This window comes from Taudactylus pleione, unplaced genomic scaffold (genome assembly GCF_031769625.1).
Source record: "Taudactylus pleione unplaced genomic scaffold, aTauple2 ptg001045l, whole genome shotgun sequence".
NCBI lineage: Eukaryota > Metazoa > Chordata > Amphibia > Anura > Myobatrachidae > Taudactylus > Taudactylus pleione.
Window position 1 is genome coordinate 138,148 of NW_028285446.1, and position 21,673 is coordinate 159,820.

General features: G+C 43.3%; 1 protein-coding gene across 2 annotated transcripts in view; it reads right to left on the bottom strand.

Moving 5' to 3' along the window:
* Window positions 1-21,673, bottom strand: part of STKLD1 (serine/threonine kinase like domain containing 1) — a 48,166-nt gene that overhangs the window by 16,601 nt on the left and 9,892 nt on the right. Inside the window, exons 4-10 of one of the 2 annotated variants that reach the window (XM_088461417.1) lie at window positions 19,147-19,221; window positions 10,610-10,714; window positions 9,216-9,286; window positions 7,871-7,986; window positions 6,294-6,406; window positions 6,048-6,208; window positions 3,866-3,996 (exon numbers count right to left, since the gene is read on the bottom strand). In XM_088461417.1, the coding sequence (XP_088317543.1) occupies window positions 3,866-3,996; window positions 6,048-6,208; window positions 6,294-6,406; window positions 7,871-7,986; window positions 9,216-9,286; window positions 10,610-10,714; window positions 19,147-19,221 (772 nt within the window). The remainder of the gene's footprint in view (window positions 1-3,865; window positions 3,997-6,047; window positions 6,209-6,293; window positions 6,407-7,870; window positions 7,987-9,215; window positions 9,287-10,609; window positions 10,715-19,146; window positions 19,222-21,673) is intronic. The other variant, XM_088461418.1, reaches the window with a different exon arrangement.

Genomic DNA, 21,673 nt, shown 5'->3' on the forward strand with positions numbered 1-21,673 from the left:
GCATCTGCATGCCCCCAACATTTCATTATAAGCATCTGCATGCCCCCAACATTTCATTATAAGCATCTGCATGCCCCCAACATTTCATTATAAGCATCTGCATACCCCCAACATCTCATTATAAGCATCTGCATGCCCCCAACATTTCATTATAAGCATCTGCATGCCCCCAACATCTCATTATAAGCATCTGCATACCCCCAACATTTCATTATAAGCATCTGCATGCCCCCAACATTTCATTATAAGCATCTGCATGCCCCCAACATTTCATTATAAGCATCTGCATGCCCCCAACATTTCATTGTAAGCATCTGCATGCCCCCAACATTTCTTTGTAAGCATCTGCATACCCCCAACATTTCATTGTAAGTATCTGCATACCCCCAACATTTCATTGTAAGCATCTGCATACCCCCAACATTTCATTGTAAGCATCTGCATGCCCCCAACATTTCATTGTAAGCATCTGCATACCCCCAACATTTCATTGTAAGCATCTGCATGCCCCCAAGATTTCATTATAAGCATCTGCATGCCCCAACATTTGATTATAAGCATCTGCATGCCCCCAAGATTTCATTGTAAGTATCTGCATGCCCCCAACATTTCATTATAAGCATCTGCATGCCCCCAACATTTCATTATAAGCATCTGCATGCCCCCAACATTTCATTGTAAGCATCTGCATGCCCCCAACATTTCATTATAAACATTTGCATGCCCCCAACATTTCATTATAAGCATCTGCATGCCCCCAACATTTCATTATAAACATCTGCATGCCCCCAACATTTCATTATAAGCATCTGCATGCCCCCAACATTTCATTATAAGCATCTGCATGCCCCCAACATTTCATTATAAACATCTGCATGCCCCCAACATTTCATTATAAGCATCTGCATGCCCCCAACATTTCATTATAAGCATCTGCATGCCCCCAACATTTCATTATAAACATCTGCATGCCCCCAACATTTCATTATAAGCATCTGCATGCCCCTAATCGACCAATGTTGTTTCAATATCACCCTATCATTCCATCTTTCTTTATTACCATATTCATTATCACAATATAATTCCATCATTCATTATAACTGTATTCATTATCACCCTATCATTCTATCTTTCTTTATTACCATATTCATTATCACAATATAATTCCATCATTCATTATAACTGTATTCATTATCACCCTATCATTCCATCTTTATTACCATATTCATTATCACAATATAATTCCATCATTCATTATAACTGTATTCATTATCACCCTATCATTCAATCTTTCTTTATTATCATATTCATTATCACAATATAATTCCATCATTCATTATAACTGTATTCATTATCACAATAGAACTTCATCATTCATTATAACTGTATTCAGTATCACCTTATCATTCCATCTTTCTTTATTACCGTATTCAGTATCACAATATAAAATTCCATCTTTCATTATAACTGTATTCATTATCACCGTATCATTCCATCATTCATTACAACTGTATTCATTATCACTGTATCATTGCATCATTCATTATAACTGTATTCAATAACACTATCATTCAACAATTATTACTGTATTCAATATAACCTTATCATTCATTATCACCGTATTCATGATCACCATATCATTCCATCATTCATTATTACTGTATTCATTAGCACTATCATTCATTATTACCGTCTTCAATATCACTGTATCATTCCATCATTCATTACTGTATTCAATATCACCCTATCATTCCATCATTCATTACTACTGTAATCAATATCACCCTATCATTCATTACTGTATTAATTATCACCCTATCATTCCATCATTCATTATTACTGTACCATTCCATCATTCATTACTACTGTATTCAATATCACCCTATAATTCCATCATTCATTACTGTATTCATTATCACCCTATCATTCCATCATTCATTACTGTATTCATTATCACCCTATCATTCATTACTACTGTATTCATTATCACCCTATCATTCCATCATTCATTATCACCCTATAATTCCATCATTCATTACTGTATTAATTATCACCCTATCATTCCATCATTCATTATTACTGTATTCAATAACACTATCATTCAACAATTATTACTGTATTCAATATAACCTTATCATTCATTATTACCGGATTCATGATCACCATATAATTACATAATTCATTATCACCATATCATTCCATCATTCTTTATTACTGTATTCATTATCACCATATCATTCCATCATTCTTTATTACTGTATTCATTATCACCCTATCATTCATTATTACTTTATTCATTATCACTGTATCATTCCATCATTCATTACTGTATTCAATATCACTGTGTCATTCCATCATTCTTTACTACTGTATTAAATATCACCCTATCAGTCCATCATTCATTATTACTGTATTCAATATCACTGTATCATTCCATCATTCATTACTACTGTATTAATTTTTCACCCCATCTTTCGAACATTCATTACCGTCTTCAATATCACCCTTTCATTATTACTGTATTCATTATCACCATATCATTCATTACTACTGTAATCAATATCACCCTAGCATTCCATAATTCATTATTACTGTATTCAATATCACCCTATCTTTCATTATTACAGTCTTTAATATCACTGTATCATTCCATCATTACTACTGTATTCAATATCACCCTATAATTCCATCATTCATTACTACTGTATTCAATAACACTGTATCAGTCCATCATTCATTATTATTGTCTTCAATATCACTGTATAATTTCATCATTCATTACTACTGTATTCATTATCACTGTATCATTCCATCATTCATTACCATCTTCAATATCACTATCATTCCATCATTAACTACTACTGTATTCATTATCATTCCATCGTTCATTACTACTGTATTCAATAACACTGTATCATTCCATCATTCATTATTACAGTCTTCAATATCACTGTATCATTCATTACTACTGTATTGAATAACACTGTATCATTCCATCATTCATTATTACAGTCTTCAATATCACCCTTTCATTATTACTGTATTCATTATCATTGTATCATTCCATAATTCTTTGTTACTGTATTTAATCCTTATACCACATATGTATATATTTAATTTATATATAATAGGCGCCTCCTTGTGCAATATTTCCAAATGACAGAAATATGGACATAACATATATTAAGGCGATAATCAGTTGGCCGGCGTGTTATCACCTTATTGTTATTTACACATTGTACGTTTTTAATCAGCATGAGAATTGTATTACGTGCAGTGGCGTCACAAGGGGGGTGTGGGCCGCTGAGGTGTGACACCAAGGTGCAGACTTCCCCCCTCCCCTCCCAGTGATAGGAGCCGGGTGCTGCACTGTATAAGTAAGTGCAACACTCGGCTCCTGACACTGTGAGGGAGCCAGCCGGCATTGCACACAGGGCAGAAGGCAATTTCGGCACCCACCCTGCCCCCCAGTAATAAGCACAGTAACGGGCCAACAGGGGTGCAGCCACGCTCCTGCCCGTGAGGCCACGCCTCCTTTTTCGGCAGTGCACGGCTTGCACAGCATCCGTCCCGCACCAGATGACACCGCGGGGAGAGACGCCACTGATTACGTGTATGGAATATGAGGGGCTCTGATGTTTCCTTTTCATCCTTTCCTCTGAGGCCCAAATTTATCAGCGAGTGAGATTCTTGTTATCACTTGTTACTAATCTCAGCTGCTGCTCCAACCAATCAGCTCCGGGCTGTCATTAGCAAATCTACCCCCAGGAGGCCATTTTATATTTATGGAAAGGAGACGTTGTCAAAGATGATTGTCTGTCTTCAATTTCCACTTCCACATATGTCCATATGAGACCCCTCTTACCTAGCGCTTTTTCTACGCCGCCATCTCTAAGATCACATGTGGCACCTGGAGGCAGTGTCTTCTTCACCCCGGCCAGAGGAGATCCAATCACAGCCAAGCATTTCCTGATATAGGGCTCATGCACCAAGTCACTGGGGGCAGCATGAGAGAGACATCTGCTTATTTATTGTTACATACAATACAAATCTAAATAAAATACGAACACCTTATCAACACTCTACCAACACATTACCAACAAACACCTTACCAACACATTACAAACACATTAGAAACACATTACAAACACATTACCAACACATTACCAACAAACACCTTACTAACACCTACTAACACCTTACCAACACATTACAAACACAACACCCTACCAACACACACACCCTACCAACACATTACCAACACCCTACTAACACCCACACCTTGCTATCACCATACCAACACCCTACTAACATCCTACCAACACACTTCTAACACCTTACTAACACATTACCAACACATTACCAACACATTACCAACACCCTACCAACACCCTACCAACAACCTACCAACACCCTACCAACACCCTACCAACACCCTACCAACACCCACACCCTACCAACACATTACCAACACCCTACAAACACCCACACCTTGTTAACACCATACCAACACCCTACTAACACCCTACTAACATCCTACCAACACACTACCAACACCCTACCAACACCCTACCAACACCCTACCAACACCCTACCAACACCCTACTAACACCCAAGCAACACACTACTAACACCCTACCAACACCCTACCAACACCCTACCAACACCCTACCAACACCCTACTAACACCCTACTAACACCCTACTAACACCCTACTAACACCCTACTAACACCCTACTAACACCCTACTAACACCCTACTAACATCCTACCAACACACTACTAACATCCTACCAACACACTACTAACACCCTACCAACACCCTACTAACACCCAAGCAACACACTACTAACACCCTACCAACACCCTACCAACACCCTACCAACACCCTACTAACACCCTACTAACACCCTACTAACACCCTACTAACACCCTACTAACACCCTACTAACACCCTACCAACACCCTACTAACACCCACACCCTACTAGCACATTACCAACACCCACACCCTACTAACACATTACCAACACCCACACCCTACTAACACATTACCAACAGCCTACCAACATCCTACCAACACAGCTGCGGGAAGGGAGGGGGTGGGGCTGAGCAGTGGGCGGGACAGACCTTAGCTGGAGAGGAGCCATTAGGAATGGAGTAAGTATACAGCTGCAGGGAGGGAGGGGGTGGGGCTGAGCAGTGGGCGGGACAGACCTTAGCTGGAGAGGAGCCATTAGGAATGGAGTAAGTATACAGCTGCGGGGAGAGAGGGGGTGGGGCTGAGCAGTGGGCGGGTCAGACCTTAGCTGGAAAGGAGCCGCTAGGAACGGAGTAACTATACAGCTGCGGGGAGGGAGGGGGTGGGGCTGAGCAGTGGGCGGGACAGACCTTAGCTGGAGAGGAGCCATTAGGAATGGAGTAAGTATACAGCTGCGGGGAGAGAGGGGGTGGGGCTGAGCAGTGGGCGGGTCAGACCTTAGCTGGAAAGGAGCCGCTAGGAACGGAGTAACTATACAGCTGCGGGGAGGGAGGGGGTGGGGCTGAGCAGTGGGCGGGACAGACCTTAGCTGGAGGAGCCATTAGGAATGGAGTAAGTATACAGCTGCGGGGAGAGAGGGGGTGGGGCTGAGCAGTGGGCGGGTCAGACCTTAGCTGGAAAGGAGCCGCTAGGAACGGAGTAACTATACAGCTGCGGGGAGGGAGGGGGTGGGGCTGAGCAGTGGGCGGGACAGACCTTAGCTGGAGAGGAGCCACTAGGAATGGAGTAAGTATACAACTGCGGGGAGGGAGGGGGCGGGGCTGAGCAGTGGGTGGGACAGACCTGGCCAGATAGCGATGGTGGTTTGTTTTGGAGGTTTCTCCAATTGCGACTAACCCGCTGGTGGTTTTTCCAATTAAAAACCACTTCACATCGCTGCAGTGTGAGAATCACTCTCCTAACTGATTAATAGTAAAACTAGTTTGGAGGTGAAAACCGCGATGGATTTGCTTTTTAGTAGATTTACCCCCTCCCCATCTTATCTTATCTCAGTCAGATTAAACTCACATTGATCTGGGTCTCTCTGCAGGGGGAATTATCATCATTTTTGGCAGCACCTGATAGAGATCTTCTGAGTAACCAGCTCTGTCCTGAATGGTCTGTAACGTTCCATCTAAGCCCGATGGATCCGTCCTGATCAGCTGCAGGATGGCGACAATCTCTGCTTCCTACACAGGGATAGAGAGGGTCTCAGGTTACTGGGCTTACTGCCATAACAGACAGCATGAAGCGCCAGGCTCCGACGTAACGTACGCTGTATACAGAGGTGGTCATCAGCTCCAGCAAAATACACCCCACAGACCAGACATCCGATCTCTCGCTGTACGTAATCTGCAGCGATTCCGGAGCCATGAATATTCTCCTCTCTGTAAATGATTGACATAAACATATATTAACTGTGAATGTATAACCCCGTCCTGTATAGACTTGTATAGCGCTGAGAGAGTCCAGCTCACGTCATATTGCAGATAGAGTCATCTACACAGAGCGAGACGTACACAGTGCAGCACATCCAGGTATCAGTCATCTACACAGAGCGAGACGTACACAGTGCAGCCCAAACAGGTATCAGCCATCTACACAGAGCGAGACGTACACAGTGCAGCCCATCCAGGTATCAATCATCTACACAGAGCGAGACGTACACAGTACAGCTCATCCAGGTACCAGTCATCTACACAGAGCGAGACGTACGCAGTGCAGCCCATCCAGGTATCAGTCATCTACACAGAGCGAGACGTACACAGTACAGCACATCCAGGTATCAGTCATCTACACAGAGCGAGAGGTACACCGTGCAGCACATCCAGGTACCAGTCATCTACACAGAGCGAGACGTACACAGTACAGCACATCCAGGTATCAGTCATCTACACAGAGCGAGACGTACACAGTGCAGCCCATCCAGGTACCAGTCATCTACACAGAGCGAGACGTACACAGTACAGCCCATCCAGGTATCAGTCACTTACACAGAGCGAGACGTACACAGTGCAACACATCTTGGTATCAGTTATCAGGGGAATTCTATATAAGGGAGTTGCATTTGGCTGATTGTCTACCATCAAGGCCCATACTCTAGTACAGCGCTTCTCACACTGGGTGTCTCGAGTATCTCTCTGCTGTCACGTGAAATACAGCAGTGATCACAGAGGGCTTTATAGGAGGAACACCTGGTCCCGCATGCAGCAGGATTCGCTCAGCAACCGATCAGTAGCGCTGTCCGCAGCTACCAATCTGATGCTGCAAATGCAGGGGAGGAAGATATTAAGGTTGCTGTGTTCTCCTGCCCTCCTCTCTGCTTTGCAGGGTCTATAATTGCAGCAACTGTAAGTGCTTGTGGGCTTAGGAGGCTTGATGCCATATGAAAGGCATGTGGGTTGGGTCTGATGGGCATTATAAGGGGCATGTGGAGGTCATGTAAAGAATACAATATGGTTAATTAAGTTTATTTAAAATTCTGTCACGTATGTGCTCTCCTCCTTCTGACAGCTTAATGTAGGTAGTTTGTTTTGGCATTCTGGTCTCCATCTGTGCTTTTCACCAAAGCCTTTATATCATCAGGTAGAGCAGCTTAGTTTGCTGTCCTTGGCTATGACACAAACTGGCTGTGTGGATACAATATAGTGAATACACTGAGTAGAGCTGATCTGTGTCATAACCATGGGCAGCAAAAAAACAGCTCTGTGTGCTCATAAAAAACATAACTGAGAACTATATAAAAAAAAGAAAATAATTAAATGTACTTAGTAAATACTGCAGGAAGGCGCACACAAGCCATAAATACACGTAAGCAGAAGGTGACAGCACTGAGCGATGCTCCAGCTCACCGGCAGCCACTCTAACGTCCATCTTCCTGTCATCTGTCGCCAGCACTTCAGGGAGAAAATCACTTATCACAAATACATCTTCATTTCTCAGTAAGATATTGCTGGGCTTGAGGTTCCTGTAGTAAGAGACATCGATGACGTATCAGGTGTATGTTGCAGGTACCTGCGCCTTCCGATCCCTGCGTCCTTCACACGCACTCTATAACCAGGCCCTGCCCACTTGTGTCACATGACTCATTATCATCCTGTTCCATGATGGATTCCATAACAGTCATTAACCACCAGACTGTCCCAGATAGAAACCCCCCTTTTTAACAGAGACCCCTTGCTCTAATACAGAGGTTCCCAAACTGTGTCCTAACTGCCCAGGTTTTAAGGATATCCATGGTTGAGCACAGATGGATAAATCAAAAGACTGAGGCACTAATTAAGTCACCTGTGTCCAAGCATGGTTTATCCTTTATCCTTGAAGCCTGGACCGTTAGGGTTTCTTGAGGACCGTTTGGGAACCTTGGCTCTAAGCTTTGTCACTAGTTCCAATGCGGACACCGAAGAGGTCAGAGATTCAGGTTACTGACGCAATTAATGCAGCTATTTCTAAAGTGCGTTCTGGATGACAGAGATTGTACATATACAGTAAGTCCAGTCCTGTGTGTGTACAAATAAAGTCATTTATTTCTAGTCCCAAATTGAAAGTCCTACCCAACGGGAAGAGTTTGGGTGATACAGAGGCTCTGACAATGATGTCCGCTGCCTGGGTCATATGATGCCTACCCGTCTACCCTATGCTGGGCGCTAGTAGTGCGGGACCTCACCCCATCATACAGCTGGTGCCGCCAGGCATGAGAGCTCCAGTGCACATCGTTTTCCACGTTGGCATTTTCCCACCTGGCGACTCCGGCTGTAGTTACATGCCACTACCTAGGTTGGGGGATAACGTTTTCCCTGGTCAGTGAGAGGGGTCATTGATCATTAAAGGTTAGCACCCATCGATTCCCCATCTATAGTGAACACTGGTGGCTGAGCCCCAGTGGTTAGTGCCAGCCACGGTCTGGGCGTGCGTGGGCACCAGCTGCACATACACACAGTTAATCCATCAATGGCTCAGCCACCAATTATTTCTTACAAATGGTTTAACACCATCGACCATCCATGGCAGAGACGTCAATGAGCAACTGATGGCGAAGTCGTCAATGGTCAACCCTAGCAGTTATCATTAGCAGAGCAAGGGCATGTCTGCGCCACCGCACACCAGGAGGAGCAGTGTAAGGACACCTGGAGGTCTCCATCACCGGGGTCCAGGCACTGAGTAAGGGATACGCTGGGCTGGGAAAATGAGACGTACCTGTGGGTGATGTTCTTTTTGTGGATATAAACTAACGCGCTCATCACATGGCCGAGAAAATGCTGAACAATCTGTTTAAGAAGGTGTGAAAAGCATGAAAAACATCACCAGGACCATAAGCTCAACACGTATGTGCGTGCCTTCCCCAACACGTATGTGCGTGCCTTCCCCAACACGTATGTGCGTGCCTTCCCCAACACGTATGTACGTGCCTTCCCCTACACGAATGTGCGTGCCTTCCCCAACACAAATGTGCGTGCCTTCCCCTACATGAATGTGCGTGCCTTCCCCAACACGAATGTGCGTGCCTTCCCCAACACGAATGTGCGTGCCTTTCCCTACACGTATGTGCATGCCTTTCCCTACACGTATGTGCATGCCTTTCCCTACACGTATGTGCATGCCTTCCCCAACACGTATGTGCATGCCTTCCCCAACACGTATGTGCATGCCTTCCCCTACACGTATGTGCAAGCCTTTCCCTACACGTATGTGCATGCCTTCCCCTACACGTATGTGCATGCCGCACAGGATTTACCAGCTCGCTAACACTACTATCTCTGGCTTTTACAATGATCTATAACTCACAGCATCCTCTGATATCGGCTACAAATGAATAAATTAGAAGTAACTTCAACAACTACAGTATATGCAGGACAGGTTATCGGGATATCTGCTGGGCCAGAGTGTCTGCCAGATCATAGAGACTCCTGATTTTGGCGCGTTTCATGGAGTGGACTGACTGATTTCATATCAGATTTTATTAGTCTGCCCTGCCGTACTCTGATGGATATAGAGCGTGAAGTGGTTGCTATGGGTTACAGAATAAGATATTTGCACCATGGTTGTGATTGGATAAAGTGCATTCTGCAAATAGTCTGCTGGATGTGACATCGCCCCATCCTGCCCAGTCAGGCGCGGAAAATGAGGCCATTTATGTTTATTGTCACCTGATTGGGCAGAATGTAGGCAGCAATTACGCAGTTTACAGTCTATAAAACCGGCGCCACAGAACAATAAGTGAATAGAGATGAGACACGTTTTCAAAATGGTTTAGCAAATTATTCACCGCATTCGCCATTTGGGTGCTGCATTTATCACGTTATGGCGTTAGGTATTCCCATTCCACCACACGGAACTGCGGACTGTACTGCGCTGTGCGCCAGGTCTGTTCTATAGAAAATTCAATGAAATGTGGATCTACAAATACAACGAGAAATGGCGACGTAATAGCAGAGCTTGAAGAGTGGATTACCGGACTGTCCGTCATAAGACGAGATTTGCGCAACATTTTGATGCAATTTCACTTGCGTATTTGTGACTGTGTGTCTATATAGCGCCACCGACAGATATAAATATTACGCAGGTTCTGGGCAGGAGATATAATAAGTTACCTTCTCATCTATTATTGTCTCCTGCTGTCTGTTCATTTGTACAATTCCCGCCAGATTCCCCCGATCATAGTAATCCATCACCAGGCAACAAAACAGCGAGGAGATCTATAGAGAGACGTACAATGTGATCTACTCTCCATAACCGATCATCGCTCTTATCATTGTTACATAGTGTATAAATAAATAAAATACTGTATATTACAGAAATATTGCCAAACATGAAACACACGTTACCTTATAAAGAACCCACCTCAAATGTACCAACTACTATCCACATGGATATGACCGCCATGCGCAGACCATCTATAAGGCCAATGACCTCTGACTGGGAAGTATGGGGAATATTTGCTTGATCCATGTGTGTCAGAATTGGTATAGTGCCAGCCATTGTGTTACACATACTACGTAATGACATCACTGGTGTGTAATACAGACTGGTCATAGTGTTACACATACTAGGTAATGACATCACTGGTGTGTAATACAGACTGGTCATAGTGTTACACATACTAGGTAATGACATCACTGGTGTGTAATACAGACTGGTCATAGTGTTACACATATAACGTAATGACATCACTGGTGTGTAATACATATTACGTAATGACATCACTGGTGTGTAATACAGACTGGCCATAGTGTTATACATACTAGGTAATGACATCACTGGTGTGTAATACAGACTGGTCATAGTGTTACACATACTACGTAATGACATCACTGGTGTGTAATACAGACTGGCCATAGTGTTATACATACTAGGTAATGACATCACTGGTGTGTAATACAGACTGTCCATAGTGTTACACATACTACGTAATGACATCACTGGTGTGTAATACAGACTGGTCATAGTGTTACACATACTACGTAATGACATCACTGGTGTGTAATACAGACTGGTCATAGTGTTACACATACTACGTAATGACATCACTGGTGTGTAATACAGACTGGTCATAGTGTTACACATACTAGGTAATGACATCACTGGTGTGTAATACAGACTGGTCATAGTGTTACACATACTAGGTAATGACATCACTGGTGTGTAATACAGACTGGTCATAGTGTTACACATATAACGTAATGACATCACTGGTGTGTAATACAGACTGGCCATAGTGTTATACATACTACGTAATGACATCACTGGTGTGTAATACAGACTGGCCATAGTGTTACACATACTATGTAATGACATCACTGGTGTGTAATACAGACTGGTCATAGTGTTACACATACTACGTAATGACATCACTGGTGTGTAATACAGACTGGTCATAGTGTTACACATACTACGTAATGACATCACTGGTGTGTAATACAGACTGGTCATAGTGTTACACATACTAGGTAATGACATCACTGGTGTGTAATACAGACTGGTCATAGTGTTACACATACTAGGTAATGACATCACTGGTGTGTAATACAGACTGGTCATAGTGTTACACATATAACGTAATGACATCACTGGTGTGTAATACATATTACGTAATGACATCACTGGTGTGTAATACAGACTGGTCATAGTGTTACACATACTAGGTAATGACATCACTGGTGTGTAATACAGACTGGTCATAGTGTTACACATACTAGGTAATGACATCACTGGTGTGTAATACAGACTGGCCACAGTGTTATACATACTACGTAATGACATCACTGGTGTGTAATACAGACTGGTCATAGTGTTACACATACTACGGAATGACATCACTGGTGTGTAATACAGACTGGCCATAGTGTTACACATACTAGGTAATGACATCACTGGTGTGTAATACAGACTGGCCACAGTGTTACACATACTAGGTAATGACATCACTGGTGTGTAATACAGACTGGCCATAGTGTTATACATACTAGGTAATTACATCACTGGTGTGTAATACAGACTGGCCGTAGTGTTACACATACTAGGTAATGACATCACTGGTGTGTAATACAGACTGGTCATAGTGTTACACATACTACGTAATGACATCACTGGTGTGTAATACAGACTGGCCATAGTGTTACACATACTACGTAATGACATCACTGGTGTGTAATACAGACAGGCCATAGTGTTACACATACTAGGTAATGACATCACTGGTGTGTAATACAGACTGGTCATAGTGTTACACACACACCAGTGATGTCATTACCTAGTATGTGTAACACTATGACCAGTCTGTATTACACACCAGTGATGTCATTACCTAGTATAATACAGACTGGCTGTAGTGTTACACATACTAGGTAATGACATCACTGGTGTGTAATACAGACTGGCCATAGTGTTATACATACTACGTAATGACAAGACTGGCCGTAGTGTTACACATACTACGTAATGACATCACTGGTGTGTAATACAGACTGGTCGTAGTGTTACACATACTACGTAATGACATCACTGGTGTGTAATACAGACTGGTCATAGTGTTACACATACTAGGTAATGACATCACTGGTGTGTAATACAGACTGGCCATAGTGTTACACATACTAGGTAATGACATCACTGGTGTGTAATACAGACTGGCCACAGTGTTACACATACTAGGTAATGACATCACTGGTGTGTAATACAGACTGGTCATAGTGTTATACATACTAGGTAATGACATCACTGGTGTGTAATACAGACTGGCCATAGTGTTATACATACTAGGTAATGACATCACTGGTGTGTAATACAGACTGGCCGTAGTGTTACACATACTAGGTAATGACATCACTGGTGTGTAATACAGACTGGTCATAGTGTTACACATACTACGTAATGACATCACTGGTGTGTAATACAGACTGGCCATAGTGTTACACATACTACGTAATGACATCACTGGTGTGTAATACAGACAGGCCATAGTGTTACACATACTAGGTAATGACATCACTGGTGTGTAATACAGACTGGTCATAGTGTTACACATACTAGGTAATGACATCACTGGTGTGTAATACAGACTGGTCATAGTGTTACACATACTAGGTAATGACATCACTGGTGTGTAATACAGACTGGTCATAGTGTTACACACACACCAGTGATGTCATTACCTAGTATGTGTAACACTATGACCAGTCTGCATTACACACCAGTGATGTCATTACCTAGTATAATACAGACTGGCCGTAGTGTTACACATACTAGGTAATGACATCACTGGTGTGTAATACAGACTGGCCATAGTGTTACACATACTAGGTAATGACATCACTGGTGTGTAATACAGACTGGCCACAGTGTTACACATACTAGGTAATGACATCACTGGTGTGTAATACAGACTGGCCATAGTGTTATACATACTAGGTAATTACATCACTGGTGTGTAATACAGACTGGCCGTAGTGTTACACATACTAGGTAATGACATCACTGGTGTGTAATACAGACTGGCCATAGTGTTATACATACTAGGTAATTACATCACTGGTGTGTAATACAGACTGGCCGTAGTGTTACACATACTAGGTAATGACATCACTGGTGTGTAATACAGACTGGTCATAGTGTTACACATACTACGTAATGACATCACTGGTGTGTAATACAGACTGGCCATAGTGTTACACATACTACGTAATGACATCACTGGTGTGTAATACAGACAGGCCATAGTGTTACACATACTAGGTAATGACATCACTGGTGTGTAATACAGACTGGTCATAGTGTTACACACACACCAGTGATGTCATTACCTAGTATGTGTAACACTATGACCAGTCTGTATTACACACCAGTGATGTCATTACCTAGTATAATACAGACTGGCTGTAGTGTTACACATACTAGGTAATGACATCACTGGTGTGTAATACAGACTGGCCATAGTGTTATACATACTACGTAATGACAAGACTGGCCGTAGTGTTACACATACTACGTAATGACATCACTGGTGTGTAATACAGACTGGTCGTAGTGTTACACATACTACGTAATGACATCACTGGTGTGTAATACAGACTGGTCATAGTGTTACACATACTAGGTAATGACATCACTGGTGTGTAATACAGACTGGCCATAGTGTTACACATACTAGGTAATGACATCACTGGTGTGTAATACAGACTGGCCACAGTGTTACACATACTAGGTAATGACATCACTGGTGTGTAATACAGACTGGTCATAGTGTTATACATACTAGGTAATGACATCACTGGTGTGTAATACAGACTGGCCATAGTGTTATACATACTAGGTAATGACATCACTGGTGTGTAATACAGACTGGCCGTAGTGTTACACATACTAGGTAATGACATCACTGGTGTGTAATACAGACTGGTCATAGTGTTACACATACTACGTAATGACATCACTGGTGTGTAATACAGACTGGCCATAGTGTTACACATACTACGTAATGACATCACTGGTGTGTAATACAGACAGGCCATAGTGTTACACATACTAGGTAATGACATCACTGGTGTGTAATACAGACTGGTCATAGTGTTACACATACTAGGTAATGACATCACTGGTGTGTAATACAGACTGGTCATAGTGTTACACATACTAGGTAATGACATCACTGGTGTGTAATACAGACTGGTCATAGTGTTACACACACACCAGTGATGTCATTACCTAGTATGTGTAACACTATGACCAGTCTGCATTACACACCAGTGATGTCATTACCTAGTATAATACAGACTGGCCGTAGTGTTACACATACTAGGTAATGACATCACTGGTGTGTAATACAGACTGGCCATAGTGTTATACATACTACGTAATGACAAGACTGGCCGTAGTGTTACACATACTACGTAATGACATCACTGGTGTGTAATACAGACTGGTCGTAGTGTTACACATACTACGTAATGACATCACTGGTGTGTAATACAGACTGGTCGTAGTGTTACACATACTACGTAATGACATCACTGGTGTGTAATACAGACTGGCCATAGTGTTACACATACTACGTAATGACATCACTGGTGTGTAATACAGACTGGCCATAGTGTTACACATACTACGTAATGACATCACTGGTGTGTAATACAGACTGGTCATAGTGTTATACATAACTGGTGTGTAATACAGACTGGCCATAGTGTTACACATACTACGTAATGATATCACTGGTGTGTAATACAGACTGGCCATAGTGTTATACATACTACGTAATGACATCACTGGTGTGTAAATACAGACTGGTCATAGTGTTACACATACTACGTAATAACATCACTGGTGTGTAATACAGACTGGTCATAGTGTTACACATACTAGGTAATGACATCACTGGTGTGTAATACAGACTGGCCATAGTGTTACACATACTAGGTAATGACATCACTGGTGTGTAATACAGACTGGTCGTAGTGTTACACATACTAGGTAATGACATCACTGGTGTGTAATACAGACTGGTCGTAGTGTTACACATACTAGGTAATGACATCACTGGTGTGTAATACAGACTGGCCATAGTGTTACACATATAACGTAATGACATCACTGGTGTGTAATACAGACTGGTCATAGTGTTACACATACTACGTAATGACATCACTGGTGTGTAATACAGACTGGTCATAGTGTTACACATACTACGTAATAACATCACTGGTGTGTAATACAGACTGGTCATAGTGTTACACATACTAGGTAATGACATCACTGGTGTGTAATACAGACTGGTCATAGTGTTACACATACTAGGTAATGACATCACTGGTGTGTAATACAGACTGGTCATAGTGTTACACATACTAGGTAATGACATCACTGGTGTGTAATACAGACTGGTCAGAGTGTTACACATACTAGGTAATGACATCACTGGTGTGTAATACAGACTGGTCATAGTGTTACACATACTAGGTAATGACATCACTGGTGTGTAATACAGACTGGCCATAGTGTTACACATACTACGTAATGACATCACTGGTGTGTAATACAGACTGGCCATAGTGTTACACATACTACGTAATGACATCACTGGTGTGTAATACAGACTGGTCATAGTGTTACACATACTACGTAATGACATCACTGGTGTGTAATACAGACTGGTCATAGTGTTACACATACTAGGTAATGACATCACTGGTGTGTAATACAGACTGGTCATAGTGTTACACATACTAGGTAATGACATCACTGGTGTGTAATACAGACTGGTCATAGTGTTACACATACTAGGTAATGACATCACTGGTGTGTAATACAGACTGGTCATAGTGTTACACATATAACGTAATGACATCACTGGTGTGTAATACAGACTGGCCATAGTGTTATACATACTACGTAATGACATCACTGGTGTGTAATACAGACTGGCCATAGTGTTACACATATAACGTAATGACATCACTGGTGTGTAATACAGACTGGTCATAGTGTTACACATACTACGTAATAACATCACTGGTGTGTAATACAGACTGGTCATAGTGTTACACATACTACGTAATGATCACTGGTGTGTAATACAGACTGGTCATAGTGTTACACATACTAGGTAATGACATCACTGGTGTGTAATACAGACTGGTCATAGTGTTACACATACTAGGTAATGACATCACTGGTGTGTAATACAGACTGGTCAGAGTGTTACACATACTAGGTAATGACATGACTGGTGTGTAATACAGACTGGTCATAGTGTTACACATACTACGTAATGACATCACTGGTGTGTAATACAGACTGGCCATAGTGTTACACATACTACGTAATGACATCACTGGTGTGTAATACAGACTGGCCATAGTGTTATACATACTACGTAATGACATCACTGGTGTGTAATACAGACTGGTCATAGTGTTATACATACTACGTAATGACATCACTGGTGTGTAATACAGACTGGCCATAGTGTTACACATACTACGTAATGACATCACTGGTGTGTAATACAGACTGGCCATAGTGTTATACATACTACGTAATGACATCACTGGTGTGTAATACAGACTGGCCATAGTGTTACACATACTACGTAATGATCACTGGTGTGTAATACAGACTGGCCATAGTGTTATACATACTACGTAATGACATCACTGCTGTGTAATACAGACTGGTCATAGTGTTACACATACTAGGTAATGACATCACTGGTGTGTAATACAGACTGGTCATAGTGTTACACATACTAGGTAATGACAGCACTAGTGTGTAATACAGACTGGTCATAGTGTTACACATACTAGGTAATGACATCACTGGTGTGTAATACAGACTGGTCATAGTGTTACACATACTAGGTAATGACATGACTGGTGTGTAATACAGACTGGCCATAGTGTTATACATACTACGTAATGACATCACTGGTGTGTAATACAGACTGGCCATAGTGTTACACATACTACGTAATGATCACTGGTGTGTAATACAGACTGGCCATAGTGTTATACATACTACGTAATGACATCACTGCTGTGTAATACAGACTGGTCATAGTGTTACACATACTACGTAATGACATCACTGGTGTGTAATACAGACTGGTCATAGTGTTACACATACTACGGAATGACATCACTGGTGTGTAATACAGACTGGTCATAGTGTTACACATACTACGTAATGACATCACTGGTGTGTAATACAGACTGGCCATAGTGTTACACATACTACGTAATGATCACTGGTGTGTAATACAGACTGGCCATAGTGTTATACATACTACGTAATGACATCACTGGTGTGTAATACAGACTGGTCATAGTGTTACACATACTACGTAATGACATCACTGGTGTGTAATACAGACTGGTCATAGTGTTACACATACTACGTAATGACATCACTGGTGTGTAATACAGACTGGCCATAGTGTTACACATACTACGTAATGACATCACTGGTGTGTAATACAGACTGGTCATAGTGTTACACATACTACGTAATGATCACTGGTGTGTAATACAGACTGGTCATAGTGTTACACATATTACGTAATGACATCACTGGTGTGTAATACAGACTGGTCATAGTGTTACACATACTACGTAATGACATCACTGGTGTGTAATACAGACTGGCCATAGTGTTATACATACTACGTAATGACATCACTGGTGTGTAATACAGACTGGTCATAGTGTTACACATACTAGGTAATGACATCACTGGTGTGTAATACAGACTGGTCATAGTGTTACACATACTACGTAATGACATCACTGGTGTGTAATACAGACTGGTCATAGTGTTACACATACTAGGTAATGACATCACTGGTGTGTAATACAGACTGGTCATAGTGTTACACATACTACGTAATGACATCACTGGTGTGTAATACAGACTGGTCATAGTGTTACACATACTACGTAATGACATCACTGGTGTGTAATACAGACTGGCCATAGTGTTATACATACTACGTAATGACATCACTGGTGTGTAATACAGACTGGTCATAGTGTTACACATACTAGGTAATGACATCACTGGTGTGTAATACAGACTGGCCATAGTGTTACACATACTACGTAATGACATCACTGGTGTGTAATAGTCCTGGATCACGTACCTCGCTATCCCAGAGCATGAAACACTCCTTATACGCACAGATGTTGGGGTGATTGAGCCCCAGCAATGACTTCACCTTCACAGTGTAAAGAATAGAGAGAAAATACAGCAATAAAATGAGTGTACAAAGATCTTCCCAAACAAAAGCAAAACTAAAGACAAGATACAATGAGAATGCTATACATGTATATGAGGGGAAATAAAGGGATATACTGCAGGTGACTGATGTAGGGGTCTGTCCACAAGTTGTCATAAAATCTATGTGGGCATAAATCCTATATATAGACCCCCGCCGGGGCACCCGGGCACCACCCTGATCTGCACCCAGCTTTTAGCTATGGTCACCCTTCACATCAGGTAGTAGTGGAAGAAGTGTTACTGGGGGAGACCCAGGATGGTCCCTGTAGATATTGGGGCTGCTGTGTAGTATTGGGAGCTAGGTTCGGGCTTCTCAGCAGGGAAATCCTGCACCTCGTTCCTCTATCTGCCCCAGTGTAGGTGTACCAGGCACGTCACCGCCAAACGTCCGGCAGCCATGATGACCGACTGTCAGAGATTTTACTGACAAGACTTATTATAAATAGATAAAATGTGCCGGTCAGTAAGAAAACGCGGAGATCAGTAAAGAACAGAACGATCGCGGGCCGTATTAGATGACCCATTGTTTTGGGTCTGAATAGCGCTATGAGCCCCTTACTTGACTCCAAGGAAAGGCCTGATTCTGAGCACGCGCAATTCCTAGCACGCTGCGCATGTGCAGCAATATGAATACGCCCGCATTCGCAGCTTCTCGGAGCCTCCATGTACGGGTGGTGTTCTCTGTCAGAAAAAGGGGCATTTAATGGTGTCAATTTGGCGGCTACAATTCAAACGCACGCAAGAGTTCCGTCTCATGGGAGCGCCAGGAGCGTGTGGCCAGATTTGCGTGCTGTTATGAGTCGTGTGCGCATGATGAAGGGACGCCCGTTTCTGATAGCATGGGGTGGGTGTAAGCGCTAATGGTGGTGGGTGTGGACAGAGTGCGATGGGCTGTAACTCACATTAACATAAGGTGATAAATCTGACTGCCGCAGCCATATCTCTCTGTCCCTCTCCCATCTCTCTCTCTGTCCCTCTCCCATCTCTCTCTCTGTCCCTCTCCCATCTCTCTCTGTCCCTCTCCCATCTCTCTCTGTGTCCCTCTCCCGTCTCTCTCTCTCTGTCCCTCTCCCGTCTCTCTCTCTCTGTCCCTCTCCCATCTCTCTCTCTGTCCCTCTCCCATCTCTCTCTCTGTCCCTCTCCCGTCTCTCTCTGTCCCTCTCCCATCTCTCTCTCTCTGTCCCTCTCCCGTCTCTCTCTCTGTCCCTCTCCCATCTCTCTGTCCCTCTCCCATCTCTCTCTCTGTCCCTCTCCCATCTCTCTGTCCCTCTCCCATCTCTCTCTCTGTCCCTCTCCCATCTCTCTCTCTCTGTCCCTCTCCCATCTCTCTCTCTGTCCCTCTCCCATCTCTCTCTCTGTCCCTCTCCCATCTCTCTCTCTGTCCCTCTCCCATCTCTCTCTGTCCTATTCCCATCTCTCTCTGTCCCTCTCCCATCTCTCTCTCTCTGTCCCTCTCCCATCTCTCTCTCTCTGTCCCTCTCCCATCTCTCTCTGTCCCTCTCCCATCTCTCTCTCTGTCCCTCTCCCATCTCTCTCTCTGTCCCTCTCCCGTCTCTCTCTCTCTCTGTCCCTCTCCCGTCTCTCTCTCTCTGTCCCTCTCCCGTCTCTCTCTCTCTGTCCCTCTCGTCTCTCTCTCTCTGTCCCTCTCCCATCTCTCTCTCTGTCCCTCTCCCATCTCTCTCTCTCTGTCCCTCTCCCATCTCTCTCTCTCTGTTCCTCTCCCATCTCTCTCTCTCTGTCCCTCTCCCATCTCTCTCTCTGTCCCTCTCCCGTCTCTCTCTCTGTCCCTCTCCCGTCTCTCTCTCTGTCCCTCTCCCGTCTCTCTCTCTGTCCCTCTCCCATCTCTCTGTCCCTCTCCCATCTCTCAGTCCCTCTCCCATCTCTCTCTGTCCCTCTCCCATCTCTCTCTGTCCCTCTCCCATCTCTCTCTGTCCCTCTCCCATCTCTCTCTCTCTCTGTCCCTCTCCCATCTCTCTCTCTCTGTCCCATTCCCATCTCTCTGGCTCTCTCTCTCTCTGTCCTATTCCCATCTCTCTCTGTCCTATTCCCATCTCTCTCTCTGTCCCTCTCCCGTCTCTCTCTCTGTCCCTCTCCCGTCTCTCTCTCTGTCCCTCTCCCGTCTCTCTCTCTGTCCTATTCCCGTCTCTCTCTCTGTCCTATTCCCATCTCTCTCTCTCTGTCCCATTCTCATCTCTCTCTCTGTCTCTCTCCCAACTCTCTCTCTGTCCTATTCACATCTCTCTCTCTGTCCCTCTCCCATCTCTCTCTCTGTCCCTCTCCCATCTCTCTCTCTGTCCCTCTCCCATCTCTCTCTCTCTGTCCTATTCCCATCTATCTTCCCCCAGCATCTCCCTGTCTCTCTCTCTCTCCCTTTCCCCCTCTCTCCCTCC